This window comes from Clarias gariepinus, chromosome 15, assembly GCF_024256425.1.
Source record: "Clarias gariepinus isolate MV-2021 ecotype Netherlands chromosome 15, CGAR_prim_01v2, whole genome shotgun sequence".
Taxonomy (NCBI): Eukaryota; Metazoa; Chordata; class Actinopteri; order Siluriformes; family Clariidae; genus Clarias; species Clarias gariepinus.
This window is the reverse complement of record NC_071114.1, coordinates 23,616,342-23,644,169: the sequence shown is the minus strand read 5'-3', so window position 1 is coordinate 23,644,169 and position 27,828 is coordinate 23,616,342. Positions and strand designations below refer to the sequence as shown.

Sequence of the window (27,828 nt, the reverse complement as noted above, 5' to 3'; positions counted from 1 at the left end):
CTGTCTTTTACACTCTCTGTCTTACTCTCTCCTCCCACCTGCATTGCTATCAGTGCACTAATAAGCGCCAGAGTACACTTAAGGCAGCAGGATCATTGCAACTCTCTGCTCCTCTCTTTGCCTTTCTTGCTTTCTCTGCTTTCATTCCTTTGTGCTCTTGTTCTTTTTTTAACCTTTCCCTCCCTCCCTCCACGTTACGCTCTCACACACTCTCACACTCTCCCTCACTCCCTGGTGTATATGTGCATGTGTGGACCTTTGGAAAAACAGACGCCCATGTGAGCAGGAGCAGCAGCAGGAGCAGAGCAAAGGAGAAGAAGCAGAAGAGGAGAAGGAGCAAAGCGACTCGTCAGAGCGTTCCACCATCAGCTCGGAGCAGCAGCGTCAGGAACGGGCATGTGAGAAGATGTCCGTGGGCGGCTGCGCGTGTCCGGGTAAGAGCCCCCTCTGCTGTCGCCGTGACTACCACCCGGTTGCCGAGGGAGATAGAGTGTGTTGTCAAGTGCGTCGGTGTGCCGAGAGGACGTGGCCCCAGGGCTTTGTTGCAATGACACAGGAGGCACAAACGTTTGGGGGGGAAAACATGGCTGCCCCCTTGTCGTAGTCTGTGCGTGCATGTGTATGCGAGTGTGTGTGTGTGTATGTGTGAGAGTAAGTGTGTGCTAGAGTTTAGTTTCAGGGCAGAATGAGGAAGAGAGACATCGGAAGAGTTTAGTGGTGTGGGTTTTTTTTTTTCTTCTGTTCCCCCCTTACAGATGGTTTGCATTGGTGACTGTCATAAAAAGCTTGATCATGCCCTGTTGTGGCTCTTGTTGTTGTTGATCATGTCATAGGCTTCACCCTGAACAGGCTGTTGAAATATTTTTAACTAGTCAGTTTTATGTCGGAAACCAGATGTGCAAAAAGTTTGCAGAAGTAAAACTGGTAAGAGGCCAAAGGTCAAGCACTCGCATGCTCCTGTGCCAGTGTACATGCTGCTTGTAAGCATATTTGTTTTTTATTAGAAAAGTATTCCAGGATCAATTTCCATCTAACTCTCTAGGAACCTTTGTAGTTCAACCAGGGGCCATGGAGGCCATTGGTGATCATGGTATTTGACATTTGTGACCTCTAGTCAACATTCACAAACTACAGGCGATTTGGGAACACCCTGCATATTATTGGACCATAGGAGGAAACCGGAGTACCCGGAAGAAACCCACCAAAAAGGGGGAGAACATGCAAAAACTCCATGCAAACAGACCCCCCCCGACCCCCCGCCGAGGTGGGAGTCAAACCCAGACCCTGGAGGTACGATGCCACAGTGTTAACCACTAAGCCACCATGCCGCCCAGGATCAATTCATAGATCTTTATCATTCACGTATGCTCATGTGCTTGTATCCGTCTGTTTGATGCAGGCTGTCAGAGATGGAGTGGCCCAGCCGAGTGTTTTTCTGTGATTAGCCATTTTGAGCTGATTTTTATGCGCCCACACACTGGCATCAGCAGGATTATTATGGGATTTCTGTCTACACACATCAACAAGTGTCTGTGACGGCTGTATTCTACAACACTTCACACTGGTTTTGGGTTTTGGCTTTGCGCTCTGTTACTGAAAGCAATTTCAAACAGCATCTGTAAGACATGTACGATTACCACCGACAAACATGTCAACACTTTTTTTTTTCTTCTCTGGGAGAAGACTTGAAATGAAATTCACTTATAACCCAAGTCGAAGGGCAGATGTTATAATCTGAATGCTTTAAAGACGTGATTTATTCAAAGCTCCAGTTGTTACTAAGCTCCGTGTCAATGAACAGAAGTTACGCTCGGTGTCTTCTTACAAAAGTTGTCAGTCACTGTGTAGTTTCAAACAACGAGCAATCCAGGACTTCTCTTTTCTGAATGTTCCTTCAGGCTTAGCTCTACAGTTGATAAGTTGGTAAGGTGTAACTATACATTCCTCTCTCTGACAAAGGGTCCCCTTTTCTGAACTAGAACTCGATTCTTGCTTCATTTACAAATTAATTTGACTGAGAAACTCATTGAAGTTTTCTTCAAAACATGTTTTGCATAAATGTTTTTGGCTGCCCCGACAACTGCCTTTAGGCCTGTATTCAAAGTGGCTTTTGAGTAAACAACTTTTCTATTCTTTTCTTAGCATGGAGAAATGCATTAAAATTCTTTTCTGGGGTAATTGCACGTATGCTCCAGATGCATTTGATAGCTGAAAACGCTGGTCTTTATACCGCGTCAGTAGTGAACCTGTTTGCGTTCCAGCGCTGGAACTGGCCTGTGCTTGTTTTCTTGTTTGTTTGTGGTTGGCAGATTTGCTATCTCTCCAGCTTGGCACACTGAAGGTATTAACTTCCCCTGATTTAGCCTCAAGCTGCATGGTTTATTTAAATGAAGCGAAATATTGGTTTGTACTTTTGCTACAGATAAGATGTGTTGAGAGATCACTGTTTTTTCTCTCACCATGGGACGAAAGCTCCGACACCATGAACAGACTGGAATAAAACATGCGCGCATAGAGGTGCAGATGGTCTGTAAGTGTAAGGGTAAATCTGGTTGCCTGATAGGGCTCTCTCGATCCATCCCTCTCTTTCGCTTTCCTGCTCAATCGTTCGCTGTCCTTCTGCAGCGTTAATGTAACAGGCTGATATCTTTGCTCTGTTGCTTAGAGTCATCGGCTAGAGTGACAGTCAGCCAAGCGAAGACCCATTAAACACCCCCTGACCTTGTCCTCTTATCCCTTTCTCACGAGAGAGGATGGAAGGAACAGTGAAGACCAGAGGGCAGTGTGAATGAGTGACTTTTTTTTATCAAATGAACCAACCGCTGATTTCGGTATAGAGAAGTGTAGAGCGAGCAAGAAATTGAGACGAATGCTCGGGACTGATATCAGAGTGAGCGGGAGAGCAAACAGTGTCTCGATTACGGCCGCGCTGCCGCACAGACATCTGTTTGATTTCCGTTATTGTAGAGTTCACCCAGGCGATGCCATCTCAGGCACCCAGAGCAACAGGCACTCAAGCACGTCTGTGACATTTGTGCCCTGAAGCAAGCACTGATAACACTTCCTACTCTGTAAGACATCTTTCTGTTATTGCTACAGCGTCAGCTCTTTCTCCCACTGCTGGGATTTCTTCTTTTTCTCCTTTATTCGAACAGACAGCTCAAAAATGATTAAAAATTAATAAATCCCTCATATCCACTCTTTAGTTCTAAGCACAGATTTTTTTTTTCTGTTTTGTTTTATAGCAGTTTCCCAGTAGGTTTACAAGATGGCCTTCTCATCATTTTTTTAGCCCGGTCATAAAGTGGAGCATGGCAGCTTGCTTCTCAAGAGCATCTGTTCACTCTCTCTGTCGCAATATCGTATCAATAAAGTTTTATGAACCATTAAATAAGTTCATATGAATTATTTGTTTAGTGCCTGCATGCGTGGAACCCGATAAGTGTTTGGATCATTCTGAACAAGATGTCTTACTGACTATCATGCAAAAAAGAGCCATAATTTGACTTTTACTCACAATCTGATTGTAAGTGTACATTTTTAAAATCCTAAAATCCTAACAGTTGTATTCATTTCTTTTTAGAAAGGTGAGCGACTCCTAGATTGTTTTCTAGACTTGGTATCGTGCGCTCTATGTGTGTGTAAATGTGTGTACAGGGACTGCGGCTGGTTAATGGCCTGTGGCTGCAGCCCTATTATGGGATCAGTGGTTATAATGGTGCATTTTTTAGTGAGGATCGGTTTCATTGGTCGTGTATTTGGTCTGCGAATGAGCATTGTTCATGGCTTGCGGTTAGAAAGAACAGTTTGTGTTTAGTACAGACTAAAGCGAGAGGGTGAGATCATACTTAGATTGGAGCCTGAGTGAGTTAGTATTGAGCAAGTAGGAGTCAGAGTGAAAGAAGATGATAGAAAGAGAGAGAGAGAGAGTTGGCTAGCTCGGTATAAACTCAGTTTGTTTACATTCCTCTGTGATGCTGAGCAGTGGGATACACCGCCTTCTTGTGTGGTCTGGGTTCGAGGTGCGTGTGTGTTTGGGAGCGCACGTACATGTATGTGCATGTGTGAGTATGTACTGTTCAATGAAATGGCCTACTGTTTGTCTCGACATGTAGATGATTAACATGGTTCTTGCTTAGCCAAAATTCAGGTCCATTTAGAAAGAATTTTTAAGTGTGTGTGTGTGTGTGTGTGTGTGTAATAACCATAAACAAGAATTTCAGAGAAAATGAAAACCTTTTTTTTATGCTGGTTAAATGGAAGACAAAGAAAGTCATTTGGCTAGTCACAGTCAAAGAGCCTTTTATAGAGCGTTTTGGCTCGGTTTTGTAGTATGTTAAGTAAATTTTGTGGTAAAATAAATTTTAAAATTACTTGAGGTTTATTTGGATTACAAATTTTTTGACTCACTTTATTTGGATTAATGGTTAGACTGGGAAAAAAGAGATGGGAAAAAATCATTTCAGTGATGTATTGCTAATTTATGTTTAGCCAAAGTGACTACAAAATCGATTAAGGTGTACCGAGGCATATAAATTTTATCCATTCGTAGGCGAAATTTTGCATTGCGAAACGCATTTTCCCATAGGAAATAATGTAAATGCAGATAATTCGTTCCAACCCAAAGATATTAACAATATTACCCATTACCCATTCAACACTATAATCATATTTGTGTATATGTGAAAAGGCATGTAAATGAAGTAAAATATAAAATAATAGACATTAAACCTCACTTAACCTACATTTATGATTTCTTTTGGCACCGGTTGTTTTAAAAACGAAACTAAAAGTGGCTTCATTTTCTTCTTGCTACCATCCTTGCTAACGTTCTTGGGACCCATGGTGCTATGTCTTTACTAAATCTGGCACAAAATGGCCAAAAAAACACAACAAATATGTAAACAAGTTTTCAACAGAATCACAATACAGATTGAATCGGCATCGAAGTATCGCAATAATATTGTATCGACTGGTCTGTGGTGATTCCCATGCCTAATAAGATCATTTTATTAAGACTTTTTTAGTCCCCTAATAAGCCTACTGATGCAAATATGGTAAAAAAAAAAAAAAAAAAAGGAGCATATATTCAAAAATTTTATGTTAAGCAAAATTTTTTTATATATATTTATAAATCATAGGCAAGATTTTGTCTTGTGACTTTAATCCCTTTAGCATCTCTTCCCGTTTTTGTTAGTTATTTCTCAGTTTGGATCTGCCAGAGACTTTTTCAATCTTATCCCGATTAGTGTTTTTCTATTTACGTGTGTGTCTTTATTTGCTTTTAATATTGCAGAACTTTACCTGGATTTCAGTCTTTTGCTAGTTAATTGTGTGACTTGGGCAAAACTGTTCTCAGAAGAGGAGATAAACTGTTTACTGGTTATGCCTTACAAATGTAGCCTACGTATATAAGATCAGAGTATAAATTGAGATGCATAAGTCTCTCACTGACTGCACATGGATACTGCAAAACCTAGAGGAAAGTATAGCTAGAAGTGCATTTTGCTCTTTTGTTCCATTGTTGGAAAGTTGGATTAAAGTCTACAATACCCGTTTTGGTAAAGGTTTCCCTCTCATGCCTGTCTCATCCATAAAGACTGTTAATTAACAGTAAACAAATTTGATTAAGCACGTTCTCCAATCCTATCTCATATAGGTATTCCTTTAACATATAAACATTTGCAGTACAGTGCTGTCACCTTCAGCATTTACAGGTCACAAGCACCTCCCTACCTGTCCTCTCCTTCCTTTCCCTTCTTCTGTTTGCCCCCTTTCTTTTTCTATTTCTTTCTCCCGGTTCCCCTTACACCACCTCCCCACCCCAACCATGTCTGTGGCAACAAGGAGAAAGAGAGATTGGTGCTCTCTCATGCGGAGAGTCACATGGTGTACTTGATTAGAGGAAAATCACTTAAATCGCAGCAGAGCTAAAATGGCAACCACACGCATGGCGCTTGCAGTTACACAAGAGCAGACTGGAGAGGAGGACATGTCTCTGAGATGGAGGGAGTAGAGAAAAAAAAAAAACAAGGAGCACAGTATGAGAGTGTTTGTGTCAGAGAAAGAGAGAGCAAGACTGTTGTTAAAAAAGGAGGGAGAGTGAGCCAGAGACGGAGAGGGAGGCCGAGGGAGCATTAAGAGCTAGAAAGGGAGGGTGAGAGAAAAAGAGAGAGAGAGAGAGAGAGAAAGAGAGAGAGCTCACTTAGCTGGTGTGTGACTGTGCGTTTGGCTGGCACACTGATCTGTCATTGGCCAGGCTGTCTCCAACACATCAGACCTGTCTCCCAGCAGCCACAGATCTGGAACAAAATGGCTTCCTGCACCGAGAACGCAGCAACATCAGGGCAATGTCACTTACCCATCAGCCCCCAGGCAGCACGAGTGCAAAGAGAGAGAGAGAGAAAGTGGGAGCATAGAGAGAAATGTATGAACACATTAAAGATTGCAGAGCTCTGTTAATGAATAACATGAGGTTATGAAAGTATTTTCACATCGTTTTACATCAGAGGATTTAGGCCCTATTACAGGTTTTCTCTTGTACTTCCTTAAGATAAAACTGAATGCAAAAGTTTGCATACCCTCGATTCATGGGATTACAAGCAACAAGACTTAAATGTAATTAGGATTCGTGAATGAGGTACAAACACAGACTTATATTCCACTACATCTGCATTTACTTTTTGTATTTCTTCTTTTTCCTGGTTTTCACAGTTGCTAGGCTGTGAAATGTATTATTTTTATGTTCTTACAAAATCTTATAAAAGATGTCGCCCGGATTCCCTGATTCGAGGCAAACTGTTCGGCGTTGCCTGCCTGAGCTCTTGAAATCGACTTTTAACAAAGTAAAACATGTCATTAAAGCTATTCGAACTAATAAAGTAAAGCAGGTCATTGGTGGCGATTTAGACTTAATTACTGCAACCTTTAGTCTATGCTGTACCTAATTTCCTTAGAAAGGCGACAAAAAAATTTCAAAAGAACTTAAAGAAAAACATTTTTTAATTGTCACTTATACTTCAGAGGAATACAAATATTTTCACTTAACTAAAATCAACTTTACTGTAGTTATGTATTTACAAATGACCTGTCGTAGGTGTTCCCATTCCTGGCGCTGAAGTACCGCTTTCCTGCACATAGTAGTGTTTTTTTCTGGATTAGTTATCACAATCTGGCATCTCACTGTATCCCATCAGCCTTTGTGTTCTTCTAACTCTTTTCGCCTCACATGGATGCTCAACACTTTATCTACAGCCCTGGAGTGAATTACACTTTAAGTGGTGCATTATCCAGCTATTGATCATTTCTGACCACAAGAGGGCGCATGGTTGACAAAGTCTTTTAAGCGTCTGCTCCAATCTCCTATCACAGCTCATGTGATCATTGAGGGTGAAATCTGAGCATCTCTGCTTTTCTGTATCCTTCCTAGCTCGGAGGATCCCAATCCCAGCTCCATGATCAAAACATTATTGATCTTAGGCTTAGCATTACAGAAACCCACCGGTCCCAGAGGAGACCTGTCAATCACTCACATAACTCTCATGCTCTTTGTGTCAGTCAGAGGATTAATGTAACATGACTGGCTTGTTCCTTAAGAGTGCTTTTTGTCTGCTTCTTGTTGTTGTTGTTTTTCTCTCGCTTTATCTCTTTAGTTCTTTGTATGATCTTGCAGTATTCAATCAATCAAGACATACTGTATATGTGGTGTCGTTACTTTTGCACTCGAGCTACAGTAGAATGCAAATGTGGCTTAGAAGTAAGAGAGGTGTTTTCCACTGTGTTCTGCAATCTTAGGGTATTAAAAGCAGCTTCAAAGTTCAGGGTCAAGGGAGGAAGCTAGAAGAAGAGGGGAAGGAAGAGAATAGAGAAGAACAGAAATAAAAACAGAAAGAGGAAGAAGAACACGAATGTGAGAGAACTGATCAATTATTTTAACCTTGATGAATGTTTCATATTAACTAGACGAAAGGTTTTTTTTTTTCATCTAATGATAGATCGTATACCACACCGTTCTCCAAGCTCTTCCCCTGGGTTCACTCCAGAGTTACGGGAAACTCTAGACTTTAATCCTTTACCTTAAACAACATCCAGTGCTTCAATAATGTCACAGAGACTTAATAATGTATTGATGTGGACAGTGTGACTTACTTTACATAACCTTACCGTGTAGATAAACGTTGTATCAGGTAACTAAACTGGACAATCGTAATTACATTTATTTCTAAATGTAATGTTGTGTCATTCAGCATAAATAACAGAAGATTCATGGTGGAATTTTCCTAAAAGGTTGCAAGGTTTACAAAAGGATTACATAGAGCCTGACTTACAAATGTGCGAATAGCATCATTTATAAATATAGACTCATCTTGTTATTGAACAAAATGATTTATGTAATATAGAAATCACAGGAATTAGCTTAACAATGAAGATTTGGGCACATGCTGATGGCTCAGATAGACTTCTATTAGTATTTCTATATTCTATAGCTACATTCTCATTGTACTTCAAGTGCAAAAAAAGAAAGAAAGAAAAGGACAAGCAGCAGACACTGACCAGATCTTATTTTAATGGGTACAATTTAGGGATTTCTTTTAAAATTATTATTAAAAAAGCCTAATTGTCATTATAGGGATTTTACGACTGCAAATCATGGAGTTAAACTATATATATATATATATATATATATATATATATATATATATATAATTATTATTATTTTTTTTTTAATACGCTACCAGTATGACAGTTTAACATATCTCGGAACGGGCACTAAGGAAATGATGGACAGCTAGAAGAGCAGTATGGCACTATTGGTGGAGCAGGGGCAGTTCGGAGTGTTATCAGGCGTGTGGCAGATGTGTGCCTCAGGACTTCCTGTTGACTAGTGAACAGAAGGTGGGTAAGAGAGTCCTCAGCCCCCTCCATCACTTAATGACACCCCTTCACCCTGCAGCCTGGGCACCAGAGATATCCAGCAGAGAGAGAGAGAGAGAGAGAGAGGGAGTGAGAAATAGATTAAGAAAAAAAGTACGAGCACACTTGTAGCGTAGGGAGCTTAAATCTTCACTAGAGACAGTGCGACTTTTCATCATGACTGACCAAATGGAAACACCTGGTAAGAAAGAACTGTTCTACACGCTCGTCTTTTCTGCTCCTATTGACCTTGGATTCTGTCTTAAAGTGGTTGTGCTAAATGTTTATTTATTCTCTTGGCAGAAGCTTTAAGTGACTCACAAATGTTGACGGTTTGCTCTGCAGTTATCTGAGATTCGATCTCACAGCCTTCTGGTTACTGACACCATTGAGTATAGCTTTTTGAATAGGGTTACTCTAGCAATTTTCAACTTAATCTTCATTTATCATAACATCAGCGTATGTGTGACTACCCTGACCAACAATTTCAACTAAAAATCTGTTGAAATGAAGATTTTTATTATGATACAGACATGAGTAAAGCTTATGTTTTTATGAAGTCTTATCAAACTGTTGGAAAGTAATAAAATACGTCTGACTTTGTGTAGTCAAGCATGAGTTGACCAAAACCACGGCACTTCCATGTTTGCTTTCAGCAACGCTCACTGACATATAATTTTGAGGAATTCCTGAAAAGTTGTATAAATGCACATTACACATGAACGTTAATTGTTTAAAGACAACGGGTTTACAGTGCATTTCTATCTAAGGGTTAACACTTCTTCTTGCCTGTGGTAATTACACATACACTTACATTTTTTACGCCAAAAAATGACAACACTGGTGTCCCTTAAACAACATTTGGACGTGGCTTGATATGATTTCTTTGACTGTTATTCTGTCCTCTAAAGCTTGTACTGTACATTGGCTCAATGTACTTTGGATCAGAAGCCCCTCTGTGACTCTCAAGACTTCCACACACTACTGAGTGTACTCCTACAGTGTAGCATATTGGTAAAGGCTTTAGGGATGCCACACAGTCTAAGAGTATACCCTGCGTGAAGGCAAACACTTGGGCATATGCTGTGTGAACACATCCTGTTCTGTAGTGAGACTGTCAGGTCATGCTTACATTAGTGAAGGTAATGAGAAACAACCAAATAAATTAGGAGGAAAATGCCAACACATGCATTTTTCCTAAAGAGATTACCATTAAAAAAAGGCATGTATTTGCTCATACTTAAATCATCTAACTGCTGGACCCAAGAAATAAGATTGCCTGTTATTCTAATTGATATTTCTTCCTTATTCCAACAATTTATTTATAGCATAGTTCACCTTATAGTCCTTAAAATGCTTTTCTAAACTAACAGTTAATAAAACGAAACGGAGTAAAACATTAATGCGTGTTTTGTTATATGAAATAATCAATGATGCAGTAGTGTGAAAAGAAGTTGTTTTATTAGTTTTTCTATAACAGCATGTCCTGAGGTGTGACTTTATTCCTTTCGTGTTACAATAATTTGCTAACAGTTTGTTTTATTAGACTCATTAACACACACTTTTATATACGTATAGTTACTTTAATATTACAACATGCTGACATTCAGGACTTCTTACAAATATACTAAATAAATGGTCCTTAACAGATCAACAATTATACGTTTTTAAAAATGTGTTCATGCAAGGTTCAGCATGTAAGACCCAGTGTACGTTATTAATATAAAAATGATAGTACTTCCATAGTTTGCTGCTGTCATTGAATATCCTGTAACAAATGAGACTAGAGAATCCAACAGTACTGTGATATAATTAATTATAATTGCATTAACAATCAGTGTATGAAAAATGTACATAGAGGCTTAAATTGTATAAACTGGAAAGTTCTCGGTTGTGGAGATAACTGTCGCCCTGTCAGTTGTTCACTGTTGACTTGTAAGCCAGTTGCAAATATAGATATGTTTAAAGAAGTAATAAACAGGCTGCAAATTTCCACCAATTAAACAGAAACAAGCGCAAGATAGCTGCTATACAAACAAAGACAGTCTCGGTAAATCATGAGGCTTAGAGTAAAGGCTATAAATACTAATCACGTGCAGGCAGGCGGATTTCAAATTATACAACCGTAAGGAGTCAAAGCCTGATTAAACAACAGTAATACACTGTAATAATAAAGTACTACATAACATTGGCTGATCATAAAGATGTACATAGATAAATAGAAAGATGGATGGATGGATGGATAGATGGATGGAGAAAAGCAAGTGTGTATGCATTTTGGTGTGTATGCAATTTGATAGGAAGGAAGTGATCTGGTGGAAATAAGTCAGTGATTGACATATTGAAATGCTTTTATGTTATGCAAGGCTCTTATTGATGGAGATATCTGCAGCACCACACAGAATGTCCTCACACCACATTTATTGATTTTGTGCCATGACATGAAGTGGCCGGCTATCGACCTCAGTGGGAACTGATCATTTTAAATCCCCAGAGCTGCATTGTCTTTTATTGGTCACCTGGCAGTCAAAAGGATCTCGGCTATGAAGTGGCTTAATGCAGCTGAAATGTTTGTATGCGTAAATGTAGCACTGATTTGATTAGACAAATTGATAATATGCTGTAATGGGGTTACATCAAGCCCTTGCTAGCAAACGGATCGACTTTTAGATTATTAATTAGATTAATTGGGGTTCTTTTTAAAGATTTTGGATTTATATTGGATTTTATGCAAGATCTGCATTTTTTTTAATCCTCTGTTGTTAACTGTTATAGTTGTTATAACCCTAATTGACTGGTCAGCTGAATTTAATGGACATAATAACTTTTTAAAAAGATGTAAATATCATTGACATGAATTTAAAAGAGATAAGATAAAGTGTCAGTTAAAGTTCCAAATTGCACTTTATAGCTCCAGGGTCCTTGGTTCGTGTTGCTTTTTTTGTAGTTTGTGTGGCATTCCGCATGTTTTTCAATTGTCTGTGGGTTTCCTAAAGTTTCTCCAATTTCCTGCCAGCTCTCAAAAACATGCTGGTCGGAAGATTGGTGGTTTAAACATGTCCTTGTTTGAACTAGTGTCTGAATATGTGGCTACATAATGCCTTGTGATAAAGATCAGTCCAGGCTGTATTAAATCTTCATACCCAGTGATGAATTAATGAACAAAAATAAATAAAGTGTAAAGATCTGAAGGGTCAGAAAGGTCATGACAAAGGTGTGTGTGTGTGTGTGTGTGTGTGTGTGTGTCTGTGTGTGTGTGTGTGTGTATGCGCCTGTGCTCGTGATGGGCTGGCACCCCACCCTGGATGGGGCTGGCACCCCATCCAGGGTGTCCCCTGCCTGGATCCCCATCCTTCATGGGATAGGCTCCATTTGAAAATGAACGAATGAAAAAATCATGATCACATGATTCTGTTTAAAAGACTAACAGCCATAGTTTGAACTGCAGTGAAGAAAATGAGTAGAAACATGACATAAAAATCTAGTTTATAAGCAGTTAATTAGGTGCTTATTTAAGGGTGAGCGATATGACAATGATATTATAGAGTACATATAGCACAGAAAAAGGGAGAAAATGTTAAATGAAAACCATTTTTAAAGGATCTGGAAAATTTTTTAAACTTTACCTCAGCAGCTTTAAATCTGTTTGTAGTAAAATTATATATTAAAAAGAACAATATTACGCTGTTCAAAATATCTTTGTATCTTAGTTGTGAAGTGATATGATTAGCTTCAGCTTGATGTGATGAGACTTTGCTTGGGCTGTCAGGTCATGCCAAACTGTTTATTGGTTTACAAATGTATTTTTAGATTGTTCAAAAACAAACACCTTTTTATTTCAGTTTATTTAGTTGTATAAGTAATGTCACAGTTAAATATTTGCCTGATACAATATATATAGCTTTACAGTTTCTCTTTGGGATTAATCCTTTAGGGATCTCTCTCTCTCTCTCTCTCTCTCTCTCTATATATATATATATATATATATATATATATATATATATATATATAATATTATTATTAATGATTAATAATACAGTGTATTATTATTTATAATCTCTGAAAGAGCCTCACACTTCAAAAATATCTAGCATCCTAATATATTTAATACAATTGATCATTATAAGGCAATAAACTCTTAATGTAAACATGTCTAACTGTGGCATTACATGTGCTGAAACAGTCTTCCACTGAAAAGGAAGAGGAAGAGGAGGAGGGTGAGGAAGGGCGGAGGACTGTGTTTCTCTCCCGGCTTTGATAGTGGGAGAAAGAGAGGAGATGATAAGGAGAAGCCAGTGGGGGAGAGACAGAGAGGAGAAAGAGGTGAAAGGAGAGAGAGGAGGGCCTACAGCTTTATTGTTCATGCCTGCCCTGGAACAAAGGGCTTATAACGGGCTCCGTCCGCAGCACCACAGCTAGCAGGCTTACGGAAATGGCAGACGGCATCGCCTCCAGATCAGTCTAGCGCCGTGTTTTTGTCCTCGCTCGTATTTTCGATGATTTCCCCCGGGTTGGTGTTAGTGTTGTAGAGTTTATGTGTCGGGGGGACGATTAGTTTTGCTCCACAGTAGCCACCGTACTCAGCTCGAGCTCCGGAACTGAGCTACACTGGAGCTTGTAAACATTAATCCTTCGAAAACCATTTCTTCCAGGTAAAAAATATATATATGTTTACACTTTATCCTGCACATATATAATGCATTACATTACTTTATTATTTTTAAAATATGCATAATTAATGCTTTGTTTTATACAGTTCTTTAATATTTTTTTAATGTATGGTAGCCGTTTACGTTAGCCTTCAAAGCTAGCTGGGAAGTTAGCTTTCTTGCTAATTCAGCTCGGATAGAAAGAAAGCCAGAAAGCCTCCGAAATATGTTTTAGTTTAAGTAAACATTTAAAATCGAGCAAAACGAGTAACAATAAAAAGTTAGTTTTTATGTTTATATTAAGCGCTGTTTTTAAAAATGTTTTAGCTTGTTGAATCTATCATGCTAGGCTAACAAAATCCAGCTAGCTAACTAGCACTGGGGAGACTTGTGTTCTAAACGGTTACTTTCTCGCTAGGCGAGTTCACTTCACAGCAAGGGGACATAATGGAATCTGCGCGCTATGTAGTGCACATCATGTGTAATCGGGAGCTGTTTGGGATACAGCCTGTGTAGCCTGCTTTCTTGACTTGTCTTGTGACCAGGAAAAAAAATTACACCTTTATAATCTTTGTTTATTGTGAAATCGAAAACGATTATCTGTATGTTTCCAAATGTTATTGGTTATATAACATTAACAGAAGCACATAGTTGATATTTTATGTAGTATCCATTTTTTGTTTCATTTCTAACTGTTTGTAAAATAGTGGCATTAATTTTAAAGTGTCTAAATCTTATAATCACATTGCAAGATATTTATCCAGAGTTGGATGAACACCACCAATTTAAAGTTTACTAATTTTTAACATTATAAACCTAGTTTAGTTTTAAACTTAATGTTGTTATGATGCATTTCAGCTTGTTTTTTCCACTTCTGCGAGCTCTAGCTCATAAACATGACCTTTTATTAAGTATTAAGAGTATTATTCCCAAAATGAGAGACGCCAAGTTGTTTCCTTCTTGCTCGTAATGAATCATGTTTGGCAAGATGGATGTCCTGTGCTTAGGCTGCTGCAATTTGCAGGTCCCTCAGTGCATTTTTGCTTCCTCTCTGTCTTGTCAGCACCACTCATAATGTGGCACATTTTGAGATGAATTAGATTATCAGCACATTTTAGCCTTTAGTGTGATGTGTTTTGCTTCTCCGTGTGCAGGAAAGAGGCCCTGTGTGCGATCAGAGCGAGGGGGAGGTGATGTTTTGAAGAAAGCAATTTACAGCGCAGGAAGTTAGTGTTTGTTGCTTGATTTGATTTAGACAGACAGTCATTAACCACCAGCTGAGTGATCTCTGTTAATGGTATGCTCTTAAGATCTAATGGACTGTTGCTTATTTATTTATTTACTTATTTATCGCTCTTAATGGCAATGCGGTAGTCATTTCTGCCTCTTCTGGGCGGGAAAAAACACGTCTTAATTAGCTGCTGTGATTCAGAGGAAATTCTTGTTTGGAGCGTAGACTTCCTTCTTTGCTAATAGAAGAGTGTACACACTCGTGTCTGTCCACAGAGTCAGGTTTGGTAGTATTAAGAGAATACTACAGCATACAATTGGTGATTTTGGAGAATTAAAGATGTACACTGACTACACACCTTAATTTGAATACTTGATCATACATTGTTACAAAATCCTGTTTTGGGTGACACAACTACTGGGTCTGTTTTCAGTCAGGAGGAGCGAGCACTTTGGGCAGAGTTTGTGCTTCTGGTAAAGACACAAACACTGGCACCTTGCAGGTTTTTTGTTTTAATGCAATCCTCTAAAACCACATTTATGTTATAGCAAAATGAAATTAGCAATTTTAGCATTAACATTTTTTTAGGAGAAGGTAAATAAACTGGTGTAATAGATGTAGCAATTACTTTACTTTTAAATATTAGCTAGTATGAACTCTGTGTGTGTTTGAGTGTGCCCTGTGATGGCCTGGCCCCCTGTCCAGGGTGTTGCCCTCCTCGTGCCCGAAGTCTTCTGGAATTGGCTCCAGGCTTCTTGCGACCCTGTAGAAAGGATAAGTGGTATAGAAGATGAATAAATAAATGAACTGAGTGTTGAAAATTCTGTGTAAAAATATTGCTGTCTTCATAAAGATGCCGTATGTCCGCATGGAAAGAGACACAGCTTTGTGTCCACTGTACGAAGGTGCTGCTGCTGCACAGGACAGCTGTGTGACAAGTGTGGCCCACCCTTAATTTTTAATGCTTTAAAGTCGCAAATGAATGTTTCATGAAGGCAGTAAAACGATGCAGGAAGAGTGTTTCTGTACGTGTGAGATGAAGCGATATTTCTAAAGACTCCCATTTATTACTTTTATGATGTTACCTTAATTTAATATGGCTCTCTCTTTGGCTTTTTCACACTTTGAACACCTAACCATAGGTTTTATTAGTTGCACATGCATTTGAGTAGCAGGTGTGTATGAGAATAAGAAATTGTCACAAGAAGTGGGTGTGATGGTGTAAGGAGGTGGAGAACATGGACAGAGATGAAAGCCAGGGGGTGGACAAGGCTCTGATGGAGCACCCTGAAATGATCAAGTCTTGATTTATGTCCTGGAGACCGAATGAACCCCAGTGTCTTCCCTGCTGTAGTACACAGAGGCCCTTTAAGAGCATTTGCGAAATGGAAATAAACAGCTAGATGTCCATTTATCATAGCCTTAGCCATGGTGGAATGTCAGCCAGTTCGATTCGGATAAATGCACAGGCGTTGGCTGGTCGGTTGCTTTATTGACAGGGCTATTATTGACAGTTAACAATGAAGGAAGAAATCTGCCCACAGTGCTAATGTGCTGCGATCAAAATAGAAACGCATGTATGTGTTCATGCAATTAATTCACTGTATATCAGTCTGAATTAAGTTGTTTTATACAGTGACATGTAAATGAGAGACTTTTTATAGTGAGGCAGATTTTTAAGCCAACACTACATTTATATATTTACATTTTTTTTATCTCTTACTTGTTTACAAGAACAAGCCTTTATTGTCATTATATGGGGTACAACGAAATTAGGACAATTTAGAATTAAGAGTGGACACTTACTTTAAAAAAAGATTTGAGGAATATTGCATGTAAGCCCACAAATTAGCTGAAACTTGGTGTAAGTGATTTATTGAAAACTTGCTGCCATAGTTTTGTGAATGAGCTCACTGGCAGTTAACTAGGAAGCTATTTAGTAAGGTTTGACAATATGATAATGTTATGGAGTACAGAAAATGCAAAACGTATTTTAAAAGGTTTGGTAAAAAATTTAAACATCGCTTCAGCAATTTCAAATCAGTTTGTAGTAAAATTATATATTAAGAATATCCCGCTGTTCACAATACCCTGGTATCTTGGTTATAAATTTGTGATGTATTATTCAATTTGTTGATGAAGTTTCCAATTTTCATTTATATTCCTCAGTTTTAACGTTTAGTATTGCAATTAGTTTGTTTAACAACTTTTGGATTTTACTTGGGCTGTGATGTCATCTCAAACTGTTTATTATTCAACACATTGTCTGTATTCCTCCTTTCACATTTTAGCAATTTATTGTATTTAGTTGTATGAATGACATCACAGTCGAATATTTAATGTCTAGTTAGTGCTGTGAAAAGCTGCTTAGGTTGTGTGTAGACATCCCAAGAATCAGTGCAAGAGCATTTCTTTCAGTGTCTAATACGGATTTTAACCCCCTCTGGAAAAAAAGCAGACCTCGTATGCTTTAGTCAGACATGTGTGTTATCATGTGGGTTGACAAAAGGCAAACTCGTAAAAACCCAGCGTGTTGCTTTATGACAGGCGAGAATCATTGACATTTCACAGATTTATTTGTGAGACGAGACAGCCAGTCATTATTAGGCGGAGTCGTTCCCGTGACAGTGGGGGTCATGACCTCGTCAAGCCTGAATGCGGCGCGCAGTAGATCCTTTTAATAGGCGGGATGGATAGGGTGAGGGGTGTGTCTGCGCTACACAACCCCCTTCTGCCCTCTGTTTATAGCTCTGTGTGTGTGTGTGTGTGTGTGTGTGTGTGTGTGTGCGCGCCCACGTGTGTGTATGTGTGTGAGAGAGAGACAGATAGATCGAGGGAGAGAGCAAACAAGCCCCCCCACACCTGAGGAGGTCCTGACCTGTGTACTGGATTAAAATGAGGGTGGGCTGTAATACTCTGGATAGCATTCACATGCTTAAGCCCCAGATGATATCAAGGCGACCACTGTTTATGCACACAGAAGGGTTTCTGATATTGCAATGTAAATCAAGTTCAAATCATCAAATTAGCGATAACCCGACCTCTGAAGTTAAAGGTTAGAGAAAGCAAAGAGTTTTGTTTAGAGCTGAACAATTAATCGTGTAAAGATTTTGTTCACGATATGGGCCTGTGCCTGAAGGCTGCAATTTATTACAGGTTAACTACACTTTGCTGTGAATTTATAACTATAGAGTTTGTCAATAAGTTTTTGCTTTAAAAAAAAAAAAAAAAAGTCCTAAATAAACTTATTAACCAATATCCTCTTACCGCTATCTTTTGTCCAATTCTTTGCCGTTAAAAAAATACGCTTAACTGTTAAATATACCATTTCATTTTCACAGTTTAATTTTTGTATAAAAATCGCAATATCTGTCAAAAATAATAGCAATGTGATTTTATTTTTTTATTTAAAAAATAACTATTAAACGCTGCCATAGTTTTTATTTTTAGTATTTTGTCGCTTGTTTGGCTTTTGTGTCTTGCAACAGACACTGTGACATAGCTGCTTTACAGGAACCTGGATATAGATTTAGATCCATAATGAACAAGCCAGAGGAGGTTAAGGCAAGGGAAACCCCCTGAGAGGACATGAAGAAGGGACTCAAAGGAAACCCGTCGTCTTCTCTGTGAAAGCGGTTAATGAGATTAGACTGTCGAAGAGGAAAGACAAACTGTACTGCTAAAAGTCTGCTGAAAGAATGTTCAGATTAAGTGCATTGGGTGTATCTGAGATGATCCATCTCATCAGAAATTAGGGCTTAACTCCCATCAGAAGTTAGGGTAAACCCCGTACCCCACCCCAAAACCCTCTTTCTGTTTGACTGATGGTACTTTTAATTCGTAATCTAGTGAACCAGCATGAGAATCTTTTTAATGATTGAAACTTTAAAGCATTTAAGTAAATCGCTAAATCTGGATAAGAGCGTCTGCCAAATCCTTAAATGTAACATGTATCTAAGTGACAGCACTGTTAGAATATACATCACTTATTAAATACTATTTTCACTAAAATAATTTTTATGTATTCATCAAAAGAAAGAAAATTTTAATTGAAGTGTTTGGGATCTTGCGTTCTGATGTGTTAAAACATGTTTCATGAACATTTTTCATGAACAGACTCTCGTTGTTTTAGGTACAGTAGGTGTTCTGTCTAAAGCAAGTGTTGTCATGTGTAAAATAGTTCATGTATGTAAATGTAATATTAAACGAGACATAAGGAGTGAACCATTTTCAGTAGACAAATTTTTATCCGGATCCATCTTTTCAGTAATCTTTTTTTTTTTTATTCCATATTTTAATGTCTGGAAAGATAATGCTGATGTTTATCTTCTTTAAAGTGTCAAGTGGATAATGTCTGTTTTGGTATTGCTTCAAAATGATAATTTCTTGGTACGCTTATTCCAAGCTTAAATACTTTATTATGGAGTAACTACATAAACAACTTTCCTAATGTTAGTATTGTGTTATAAAAGTGGAAGTGTAGAACCACCCGCTACTAATGAAAAGGGCATTACGCAAATGCATTCGGATGCTTTCACAGTTAACCGTAATTACATTTTTCATGCAATTTTTAAAATAATTCGAGAGTACATGAATTGGTTCATGATATTTTACATATCCCACATTGTAAATCAAGAGCCAATTTCTGTGGACGTCTAATTACTTTTATTTACACTCAGTAATAAATACATTAGACTCAGATCTTGTAGATTATAAAGATACTAGACCAAGCTCTTAGAGATTATAGCTTCCTAATGTTTTTTTTCAACCCGTTTCATCTCTTTTAGGCTGTTCCTCCAAATCATTCAAGCTGTACTCCCCGAAGGAGCCCCCCAACGGCAGTGCTTTCCCCCCCTTCCATCCCGGCAGCATGCTGGACAGAGACGTGGGGTGAGTCCTCCTTCTCCTCCTCTCCCTGCTCCTGTTAGAACAGCATGGGGATCAAAATAGTCAGTTTGGGCATTTGTTTTTGTCACTCTCAGGGACTGTGTGTGTTGCTGTTGGATTTCAGATAGTAATTTAGAATCGCTATGTGTGCTCATCTTATGTTTAGGTTCCAGTAATACAACTTAATCGTTTATAAAGGGCAGGCAACCATGATTGTCAGTTTTGTGGCATGGGTTTTGCCGAGTCAGCCGACACCAGTTTGGCCATGGTGAGATAGTGGGTTAAAAAAAAAAAAACAGGGGCTAATACCCCTGGTGTCTGTGGTTAAAAATGAGCTGTCACTCAAGAGCCTCTCCTCTGATTGGATAGTAAAAGGGTGGGGTGCTAACAGTGCAGGGGACTGACTGTGGCTGCCTTCACTGCACCGTAGAGATAAGAGGGAAAAAAATGTCTGGGGAGGAAACGATCGGCTTCCTGTCTGAAACTGCACCCACAGGGCGATCACGCTTAATCCTGACTCATCAGCTTCTAATATGCATTGCTAAATTTTAACATTTCAGTGTTGGTGGTGGGAAAAAAAGATATCAAATTATTTCTATAATATACAGTATATAATTTAGTCTTTGATTGTTGATCATTAAAAACATGTCTGCTGTGAAGGCTCGGTGTAGTCATGAATATTGTCTTGTTTCCTTGTTTTGCTCTGCAGCCCAACGCCCATGTACCCCCCCACATATCTAGAGCCTGGAATAGGGTATGTATTAGCCTTAACTTTTTTTTCTCTCTTTATTTTATTTTTTGTAGAATTGATCCTTTACAGGATTTCACAGGTGTTGTATAGCAAATCTTACAATCAGTGCATGGTTTAGTTTGTCTCTTTATCTGTGTATGTGTGGTTTAAACTATCTACACCTTTTTTTTTTTTGCTTTATCAGGAGGCACACGCCATATGGGAACCAGACAGACTACAGGATATTTGAGCTTAACAAACGGCTACAAAACTGGACAGAGGTAAGTCAGGCACAGACATAAACAAGATGCTACTTCACCTAAGGAATAGTGGTTGATTTTAGTTTTAAGACTCAAGTTCTTAGAAACTTTTAGTTCCTGCTCGCCAATAGGTAGTTTTCTGCAGACTAGGAATATTATTATTAGTAATAGTAGTAGTAGTTTGCAATATTAAACAACACCGTTTAAACGTGACTTTTTGAGAGTAGTCCTCTTAATCACTAAACACTTTGATAAGTTCACTAGTGATTGCTTAAGAAGAGCGCAGTACAGTCTGGCCAAAACATATTAGGAGTTTTGGAATTGTATTAGGAAACCTCCAACACAATATTAAAAACCTGGGAGGATAGTGTTTAACTGTCAACTTTATGGAAAAAACGTTGTCATAAAACATTTATGAATGGTTGGACAGCATTTACATGATTTGTGAAGTTGCATCATTAAAAAAAAAGTTCCTATGTTAAATAATTAAAGTAACGGCATGATGTGATGAGAATTCACAGGAATAGAAGTAAGATTAGATAAGAAATCCACTTGTTAGTGAGGCTAATCAGAATAAAAAAAAAAAGGTTTTGGTTGGCTAGGGAGCGTAAAGGTTGGACTTTGGAACAATAGAAAATAGTCATGTGATCTTCCTGAGTAATAGGTGCGCCCGGGTAAGAAGGGATGCGCGTAAAGCAAAGCACACATTCTGCATCATACCCACTGTACAAGCCCCTCGAGGCAGTGTTATGATCCATGGTTGCATCAGGTGGGTAAGTCTAGGCTCAGCAACATTGTGTGGCAATAAAATGTACAGAATGACCAGGTTATCACATTCAAAGTTTTTCTTCTCTGATGGCACAGGATGGCACTTCTAGGCAGCCTAAAGAAATATTAGAGAGTGTAATTTTTGTTTGTTTGTTTGTTTGTTTATGGTCAGGCAGTATGTTTTCACAGCAAAAAAAAACAATTTCTGGTTCCACATGGTTACCGGGTTTTACTGCATGGTAACATAACGTAAATGTTGAGCAGTCTGCTTGTCAAACAATTAATATTTGCCAGTTGTTTCTATTTTTACTAATTTGGGCTTTTTTTAATGTGTGTCTTTGTGCGAATGAGGTAAATTTGCAAATGGTCTGAACTCTACTCTTTGGATGATGTTAGAGTTATGTAAAATGCTTATTTCAATGTTGAGACAAAAAGGGATTTTACAGAACACTGTAATGTTACTTTGTATTATTTAGTCAAGATAATTTAATTTGTTGTGAAAATGAAAAAAAAATGACGTGTAATTGTTAACAAAATTTTGTGAGTGACTGAATAAAATTTGCTGAATATTTATTTTTTAATATAGAAAAACTATATCTACATGTATAAAATTTTAATCATTTACCAAGGATGCCAATAATGCAGTAGCACTTGTTCTCTCTCTCTCCCGCTTTCTGTCTCTCTAGGAGTGTGATAATCTGTGGTGGGATGCCTTCACCACAGAGTTTTTCGAGGATGACGCCATGCTGACAATCACCTTCTGTCTAGAGGACGGCCCTAAGAGATACAGTAAGGCTCAAATAATGTTTAAAATTAATAGTCTGCAAATTAAAATTTTCTTTTTTAATATTTGCACATTTTCTAGCCCTTCGAATTATAAAAATGCTACAAGAGTGTGCATATTGCTTGATAACCGAAATTGCTCTCCCACTACAGCGATTGGCCGGACGCTGATCCCACGCTACTTCCGCAGTATATTCGAAGGAGGTGCGACTGAGCTCTACTATGTTCTAAAGCACCCTAAGGAGTCCTTTCACAATAACTTTGTGTCTCTGGACTGTGATCAGTGTACAATGGTCACTCAGAACGGCAAGCCTATGTTTACACAGGTAGGTAAAGCGCCATAGTGTGTGAGCATTTTGTGGTATTGTAGTATACCAGTTAATCATTGGCCAACAGCAGCTTAGCAGTACCAGAAATCACTATCATTATCAGCAGATAGTCAGTATAATCAAACCATGGCAATACAGCAGCCATCTGTGACAAATTCTGTTTTTTTTTTATTTTATTGTTATTATTTTTATTGTGTGTGTGTGTGTAAACCCACTATACCCCATCTGTGCCATATGAACGGCAGGTCTGTGTGGAGGGCCGTTTGTACCTGGAGTTCATGTTTGATGACATGATGAGGATAAAGACGTGGCACTTCAGCATAAGGCAGCACAGAGAGCTCATTCCCCGCAGCATCCTGGCTATGCATGTAGGTGTCAAACCCTGTGCCAATAGCATGAAATTTAGCCAAAGCCATCCTTCAAATTGGAAAAAATATCATTACATTAATATTTAAGGACTTCTTGATTTATCATTTGTCTGCTGTTCCAGGCTCAGGACCCGCAGATGGTGGACCAGCTGTCTAAGAACATCACGAGATGCGGTCTCTCCAACTCCACTCTCAACTACCTCCGAGTGAGTGCTCGTATGCACCAGCTGTCTTATAGTGCCAGTGGTACAGTCATAAATCAGCTCAGAGTGCAAAATCGTATTACATCTAACCTGCTGAATATTGAAAGTGATTCAAATTTAGTTATGTTTTAACACCTACACCCCTGAGAATGGAGTAGTGTTATAAAACTGAGAAATGTTGCATTCGATTACATGAATGTGTACACTTCAAACAAATTGTACTCTGCATAATTTCTGTGGTTCCTGCTAAAGGCAAACATAATAAAGCAGATTTTCTATGCTCTTTAGCTTTGTGTGATTTTGGAGCCGATGCAGGAGCTCATGTCCAGGCATAAGACATACAGCTTAAGCCCCAGGGACTGTCTCAAGACCTGCCTTTTTCAGAAGTGGCAGAGGATGGTAGCTCCTCCAGGTAGGCAAATATAAAAAAAAAAAAAAAAATTCTCATCAGACTGGTTTTGTTTTGTTCTTTTTCCTGTTTCCACATGTGCTTCTCATAGAAAATGTTATTAGTTTTTTGTGCAGCATGATTGACCAGGAATTCCCTAGGACAAGCAGTAAATACCTACCATACTGTCCTACACATGTTTGTAGTTTGTAAGGAATTCTTCGGCAAGTGCACTACTTTGTTTAGCAGCCTGGTTATTCTAACCGTTGTAATCCTAATAAAGGCTTCACTTTTAATGGACCTGTTAAGTATATATGCCATATACACATGCGAGACTGTTATCTGCTTGTTGTAAAGCTTTGGTTTTGGCCTGTGTCTTTTCAGCGGAGCCAGCACGGCAGGCACCAAACAAGCGGCGGAAGCGTAAGATCTCAGGCGGCAGCACAATGAGTGCAGGAGGCGGCACCACCAACAACAATAACAGCAAGAAGAAGAGCCCAGCTGGCAGCTTTCCTCTCTCCAGCCAAGTACCTGTAAGCAGAATTTAAACAAGTCTAATCCATGAAATATAATGTTGTATGACTGCAGGAATAAAAAAAAAACTGAGGAGTAGTGATGTTGCAGGGGAAAAAAGGCACAGAAAGAGAAACGTGTTGCATTATTATGCAAATAAAAATTAAGGTTTCAGGTTAGTTTTATTTTTTGATTAACTGTAAAGGTTTATTGGTTGGATGGTCAGATTCATGTAAAATTCTAGAATGAACATGTTTTTGGCCAAAATCTGGAGCTTCAGTAAGGTTCAGTATATAAGCATGACTCATTGGTTGTGACTTAATTTCAAACTAGAACACTATTTGATATTTTTCTGTAGGGAAAAAAAAATCCTGTATACATGTTGTTATTATTATTATTATTATTATTATTTTATGTGAAAACATTCTCGAATGAAGCAGCAGTCATTGGTTAGGAATGATTTATTTTCATAGGCTTTTGAATGCATAAATATGAAAATATAAAAATGTATTTAAATAGTAAAATTAGTTTTAACAGCCCATTACTGCCTGTTTTAATTCCCTGCCAAGTGTTCTAACACTGTGTTTTCTTCTGTAGGACGTGATGGTTGTGGGTGAGCCCACTTTAATGGGAGGGGAGTTTGGAGATGAAGACGAGCGTCTGATCACGCGACTAGAGAACACACAGTTTGATGCGGCCAACGGCATTGATGATGAGGACAGCTTCAACAATTCTCCAGCCTTGGGCTCCAACAGTCCCTGGAACAACAAGGCTCCCTCCAGCCAGGAGAGTAAGAGTGACAACCCCACCTCCCAAGCCTCTCAGTGAGACTCAGGCCAAGAGGGGGAGGATACAGGAGGATGGGAGAAGAGAGAGGAGGTCACGGAGGAAGTAGGGGTTAGGAGATGCATGGCCGACTCACTCATCTACATGCAGATCCACTTTCACAAAAATGGCGGCCATTCATTTCGCCCCGTCTCAACGTGCTGGAGAGAAGAGCGAGACCGTGGGTCAAAGGAAAGCCAGGACTAAGAACAAGTGAAGTGTAAATCATATGTATTGAGTTTTAAAAACTCAGTAACCATGAATTGTTGGTGTTTTACTGTGCGATTGCTCCTCTGAGGAAGGTGTAGATAGTTTACCCGTTTAAGTTAAGAAGGAGGTTGGTTGTTTTGTCCTCAGGGGAGAAGGCCGACGTGTAAAACGCCAGCAAAGTACACACACACACACACCCTCAAAAAATGGCCAGAGGCGAAGGATTTTGTCAGGTGTGTTTGCTCTGAAGTCCAGCTCGTACCTCTCTGAAGCAGACGTCATTACAGATCTTTCCCTGCCATTAGTGGAAGATTCGGACTGAATCCCAGTACACCACCGCCATGCTGTAGAACAGCCCGGAATTGTTATTGCTTAAAAAAAAGTGTGAGATGGCAAGCATTGAAATGAAACGTTTTGAAAATTTTATCTGCATTTTATACCAGCCTCTATTTCCCTAGAATGTTTTTATTTTCCTTTTTTTTACCGACATTGAAAGCTACAGACCAAGGAGCTACGAGGACTTTCACGGTCCAAATCTCAACCTTCAAATTATATTTGTTTGTATTATTTTTTAACAAAAAGAGAGTAATTTAGTGTGGGCTTTTATTTCATTTTGTGTACTTGTGCTTGTATATTTAAGGTAGTAGCAAAGTTCTGTATAACTGTACGAAAATGTATTCTTCCTTAGCATTGCCTAAAGCCATTCTGATCTAACATGTAAAAAAAAAAGTGAAAAGAAAAACTCATGAATTTGTCTTTGCCCTTTCTCCCCTAATTTTATCAATTTGTGTAAGAATTATTCAATTAAAGTGCGCAGTCACATGGTGAAATGCCTGATTGCTCTGTTTATTCTTGGTCCGAGTGCATTTAGTACTTGAAGGCCATCCAAAGCAGAAACCTCTTCTGCCCAGTCAAGTTTATGTTCAAATATGGATTTTTAAGACCTGTCCATTTAAATTGTAATATTTTTGCCAGCCCTGCACTTGTAATTGAAAATTAATGTCCCTCCTCTAACCCTGTAGACATCCCTCTCTTTGATATATCTATTTTTTTTTGTTGTTTTTGTTTTTCTTAGTTTTTGCCCTTGATTAAATTAATGTATGTACCAATAAAATATGAATTTTCACTTTAAAAGAAAACAGCCTTGTGGGTGTTTTGACTTTAAACAGCCTTGTTTGATGTTTGAAAATCATAGGATAAAAGTATATGTATTAAGAGTTATTTGAAAACAGAAAGGATTGGTACAGAAGTAGTGTGTGGGTGAATGAGTAAGTGAGGTTGATCTGTTTGATCTGTCCTGAACCACACGGTGCTCTGCTGCCCTCTTAGTGGGATGTCGAACAACTGCAGAGTCTGTAAAATCAGGAAAACATGAATATTACATCACTTGTTACATTTTGCAGATTGTATCTTGCTTTTTATTATACTTTTATTTTTTTCCATCTACAAGAACATATACACTGCTGAAAGCAATACTGTGGTTAAAAAGCAAAAAAATGCACTCAGATCCTTAGTACTACTCTCTTTATCCATATTTCCTCATATTTGATTCTTGGATTTCTTGTTTTTATGGGTGACATGACTGCAGGTCAGAAAGGTTCCTGAGCCATCTGAAGGAGCCATCTGTTCTCAACTAGTATGTAACCAGACCATTTCAAAAAATGATTCTTATCTAGAGCCTGAGGCAAGCAGTATGGGCCAAGGTTTAAACTTGTGAGAAGGGGGGGGGGTGTTCATAGATTCAGTTCTCACTAGAGATTTACAGTCATATTTTAAATGCCCTAAACAAAGCAATTTGCTGCTAGGGCCTAATTACCTAGCAAATTCTGCATGCTGGGTGGTAACGCATAATGATTCAAACAGATATACAGTCCGTACCCACAGGATGCCAAGATTTTTCAAACATGATGCATTGCTTTCAATTGTAAAGGGGTTACGTTCTGGCATCTGTGGTGGCCAATCAATGTGTGAAAATGATGTCTCAGGCTCCCTGAACCACTCTTTCCAAATTAGAGGCTGATTAATCCTGGCATCGTCACCTCAAAATATGCCCATGCCATCAGGGAGAAAAAAAATCCATTGATGGAAAAACTTGGTCATTTAGTACATTCAAGTCATCAACGAAGCTTATTTGTTTAGGCACATAACATTACTAACCTGAAGCTTAACCAAAGGATAAAAATCCACAGGTCTAACGTTCTTTATGCTCCATAGCAAATTGAAGCCTTTTTTCAATTATCTCCAAATTTCCTAAGGCTGCATTATGTTTAATCCCAGTTCCAGTGCATGTGGAAATTATATTGCTTTCACTATTAAACATATTCATGAGTTCTGCTGTGTATTTATTAATTTATTTATTGATTTTAAATGGTTTGCTGATCTCCCATCAGTCTTTCAGGATTTTTTTTCTGACCACATTACTTCCTTGAGGATGATGGTGATGGATGATGGTTCACCACTATCATTTCACGTTTTATTAATGCATTTTAGTGCTTAAACCAATTTTAGTAGTTTCAGCAATCTCTTGATTGTTTCCTTTTCTTAATGCAGGTCTCAAACAAAGTAAGATCTTTACTTCGACCACAGGATATGTCTTCTGACCTGGTTGTTTAAGAAATGAGAAGCTACTTACTGCATCACTCACCGTCTGTCCTGTATACAGGGTCGTGGGTTGGCCTGGAGCCTAGTCCAGGAGACTTAGGGCATGAGGCAGGGTACTCCCTGGACGGGGTGCCAATCCATCGCAGGATTGGCACACACATATCCACATA

General features: G+C 38.7%; 1 protein-coding gene across 3 annotated transcripts; it reads left to right on the top strand.

Moving 5' to 3' along the window:
* On the top strand, positions 1–26,196 carry ldb1b (LIM-domain binding 1b). 3 transcript variants are annotated; one of them, XM_053512858.1, is made up of 11 exons: positions 1–434; positions 19,581–19,683; positions 20,390–20,434; positions 20,616–20,691; positions 22,125–22,227; positions 22,375–22,547; positions 22,796–22,918; positions 23,041–23,124; positions 23,410–23,533; positions 23,894–24,042; positions 24,620–26,196. In XM_053512858.1, exons 1-11 carry the CDS (start codon positions 407–409, stop codon positions 24,848–24,850), a joined length of 1,239 nt encoding a protein of 412 aa, XP_053368833.1. In that variant the 5' UTR covers positions 1–406; the 3' UTR covers positions 24,851–26,196. The 3 variants fall into 3 exon arrangements, with proteins under 3 accessions (XP_053368833.1, XP_053368834.1, XP_053368835.1); XM_053512859.1 differs by lacking the exon at positions 1–434 and adding an exon at positions 8,961–9,115; XM_053512860.1 differs by lacking the exon at positions 1–434 and adding an exon at positions 13,152–13,565.
* The last annotated feature ends 1,632 nt before the right edge of the window (positions 26,197–27,828 follow it).

Bases quoted from the DNA above. Each gene is read 5' to 3' on its own strand.
- ldb1b (XM_053512858.1), top strand. From the start codon at position 407: ATGTCCGTGGGCGGCTGCGCGTGTCCGG. The intron at 435-19,580 runs GTAAGAGCCCCC...CATCTCTTTTAG, and splicing joins GGGCGGCTGCGCGTGTCCGG to GCTGTTCCTCCAAATCATTC. The intron at 20,435-20,615 runs GTATGTATTAGC...TTGCTTTATCAG, and splicing joins TATCTAGAGCCTGGAATAGG to GAGGCACACGCCATATGGGA.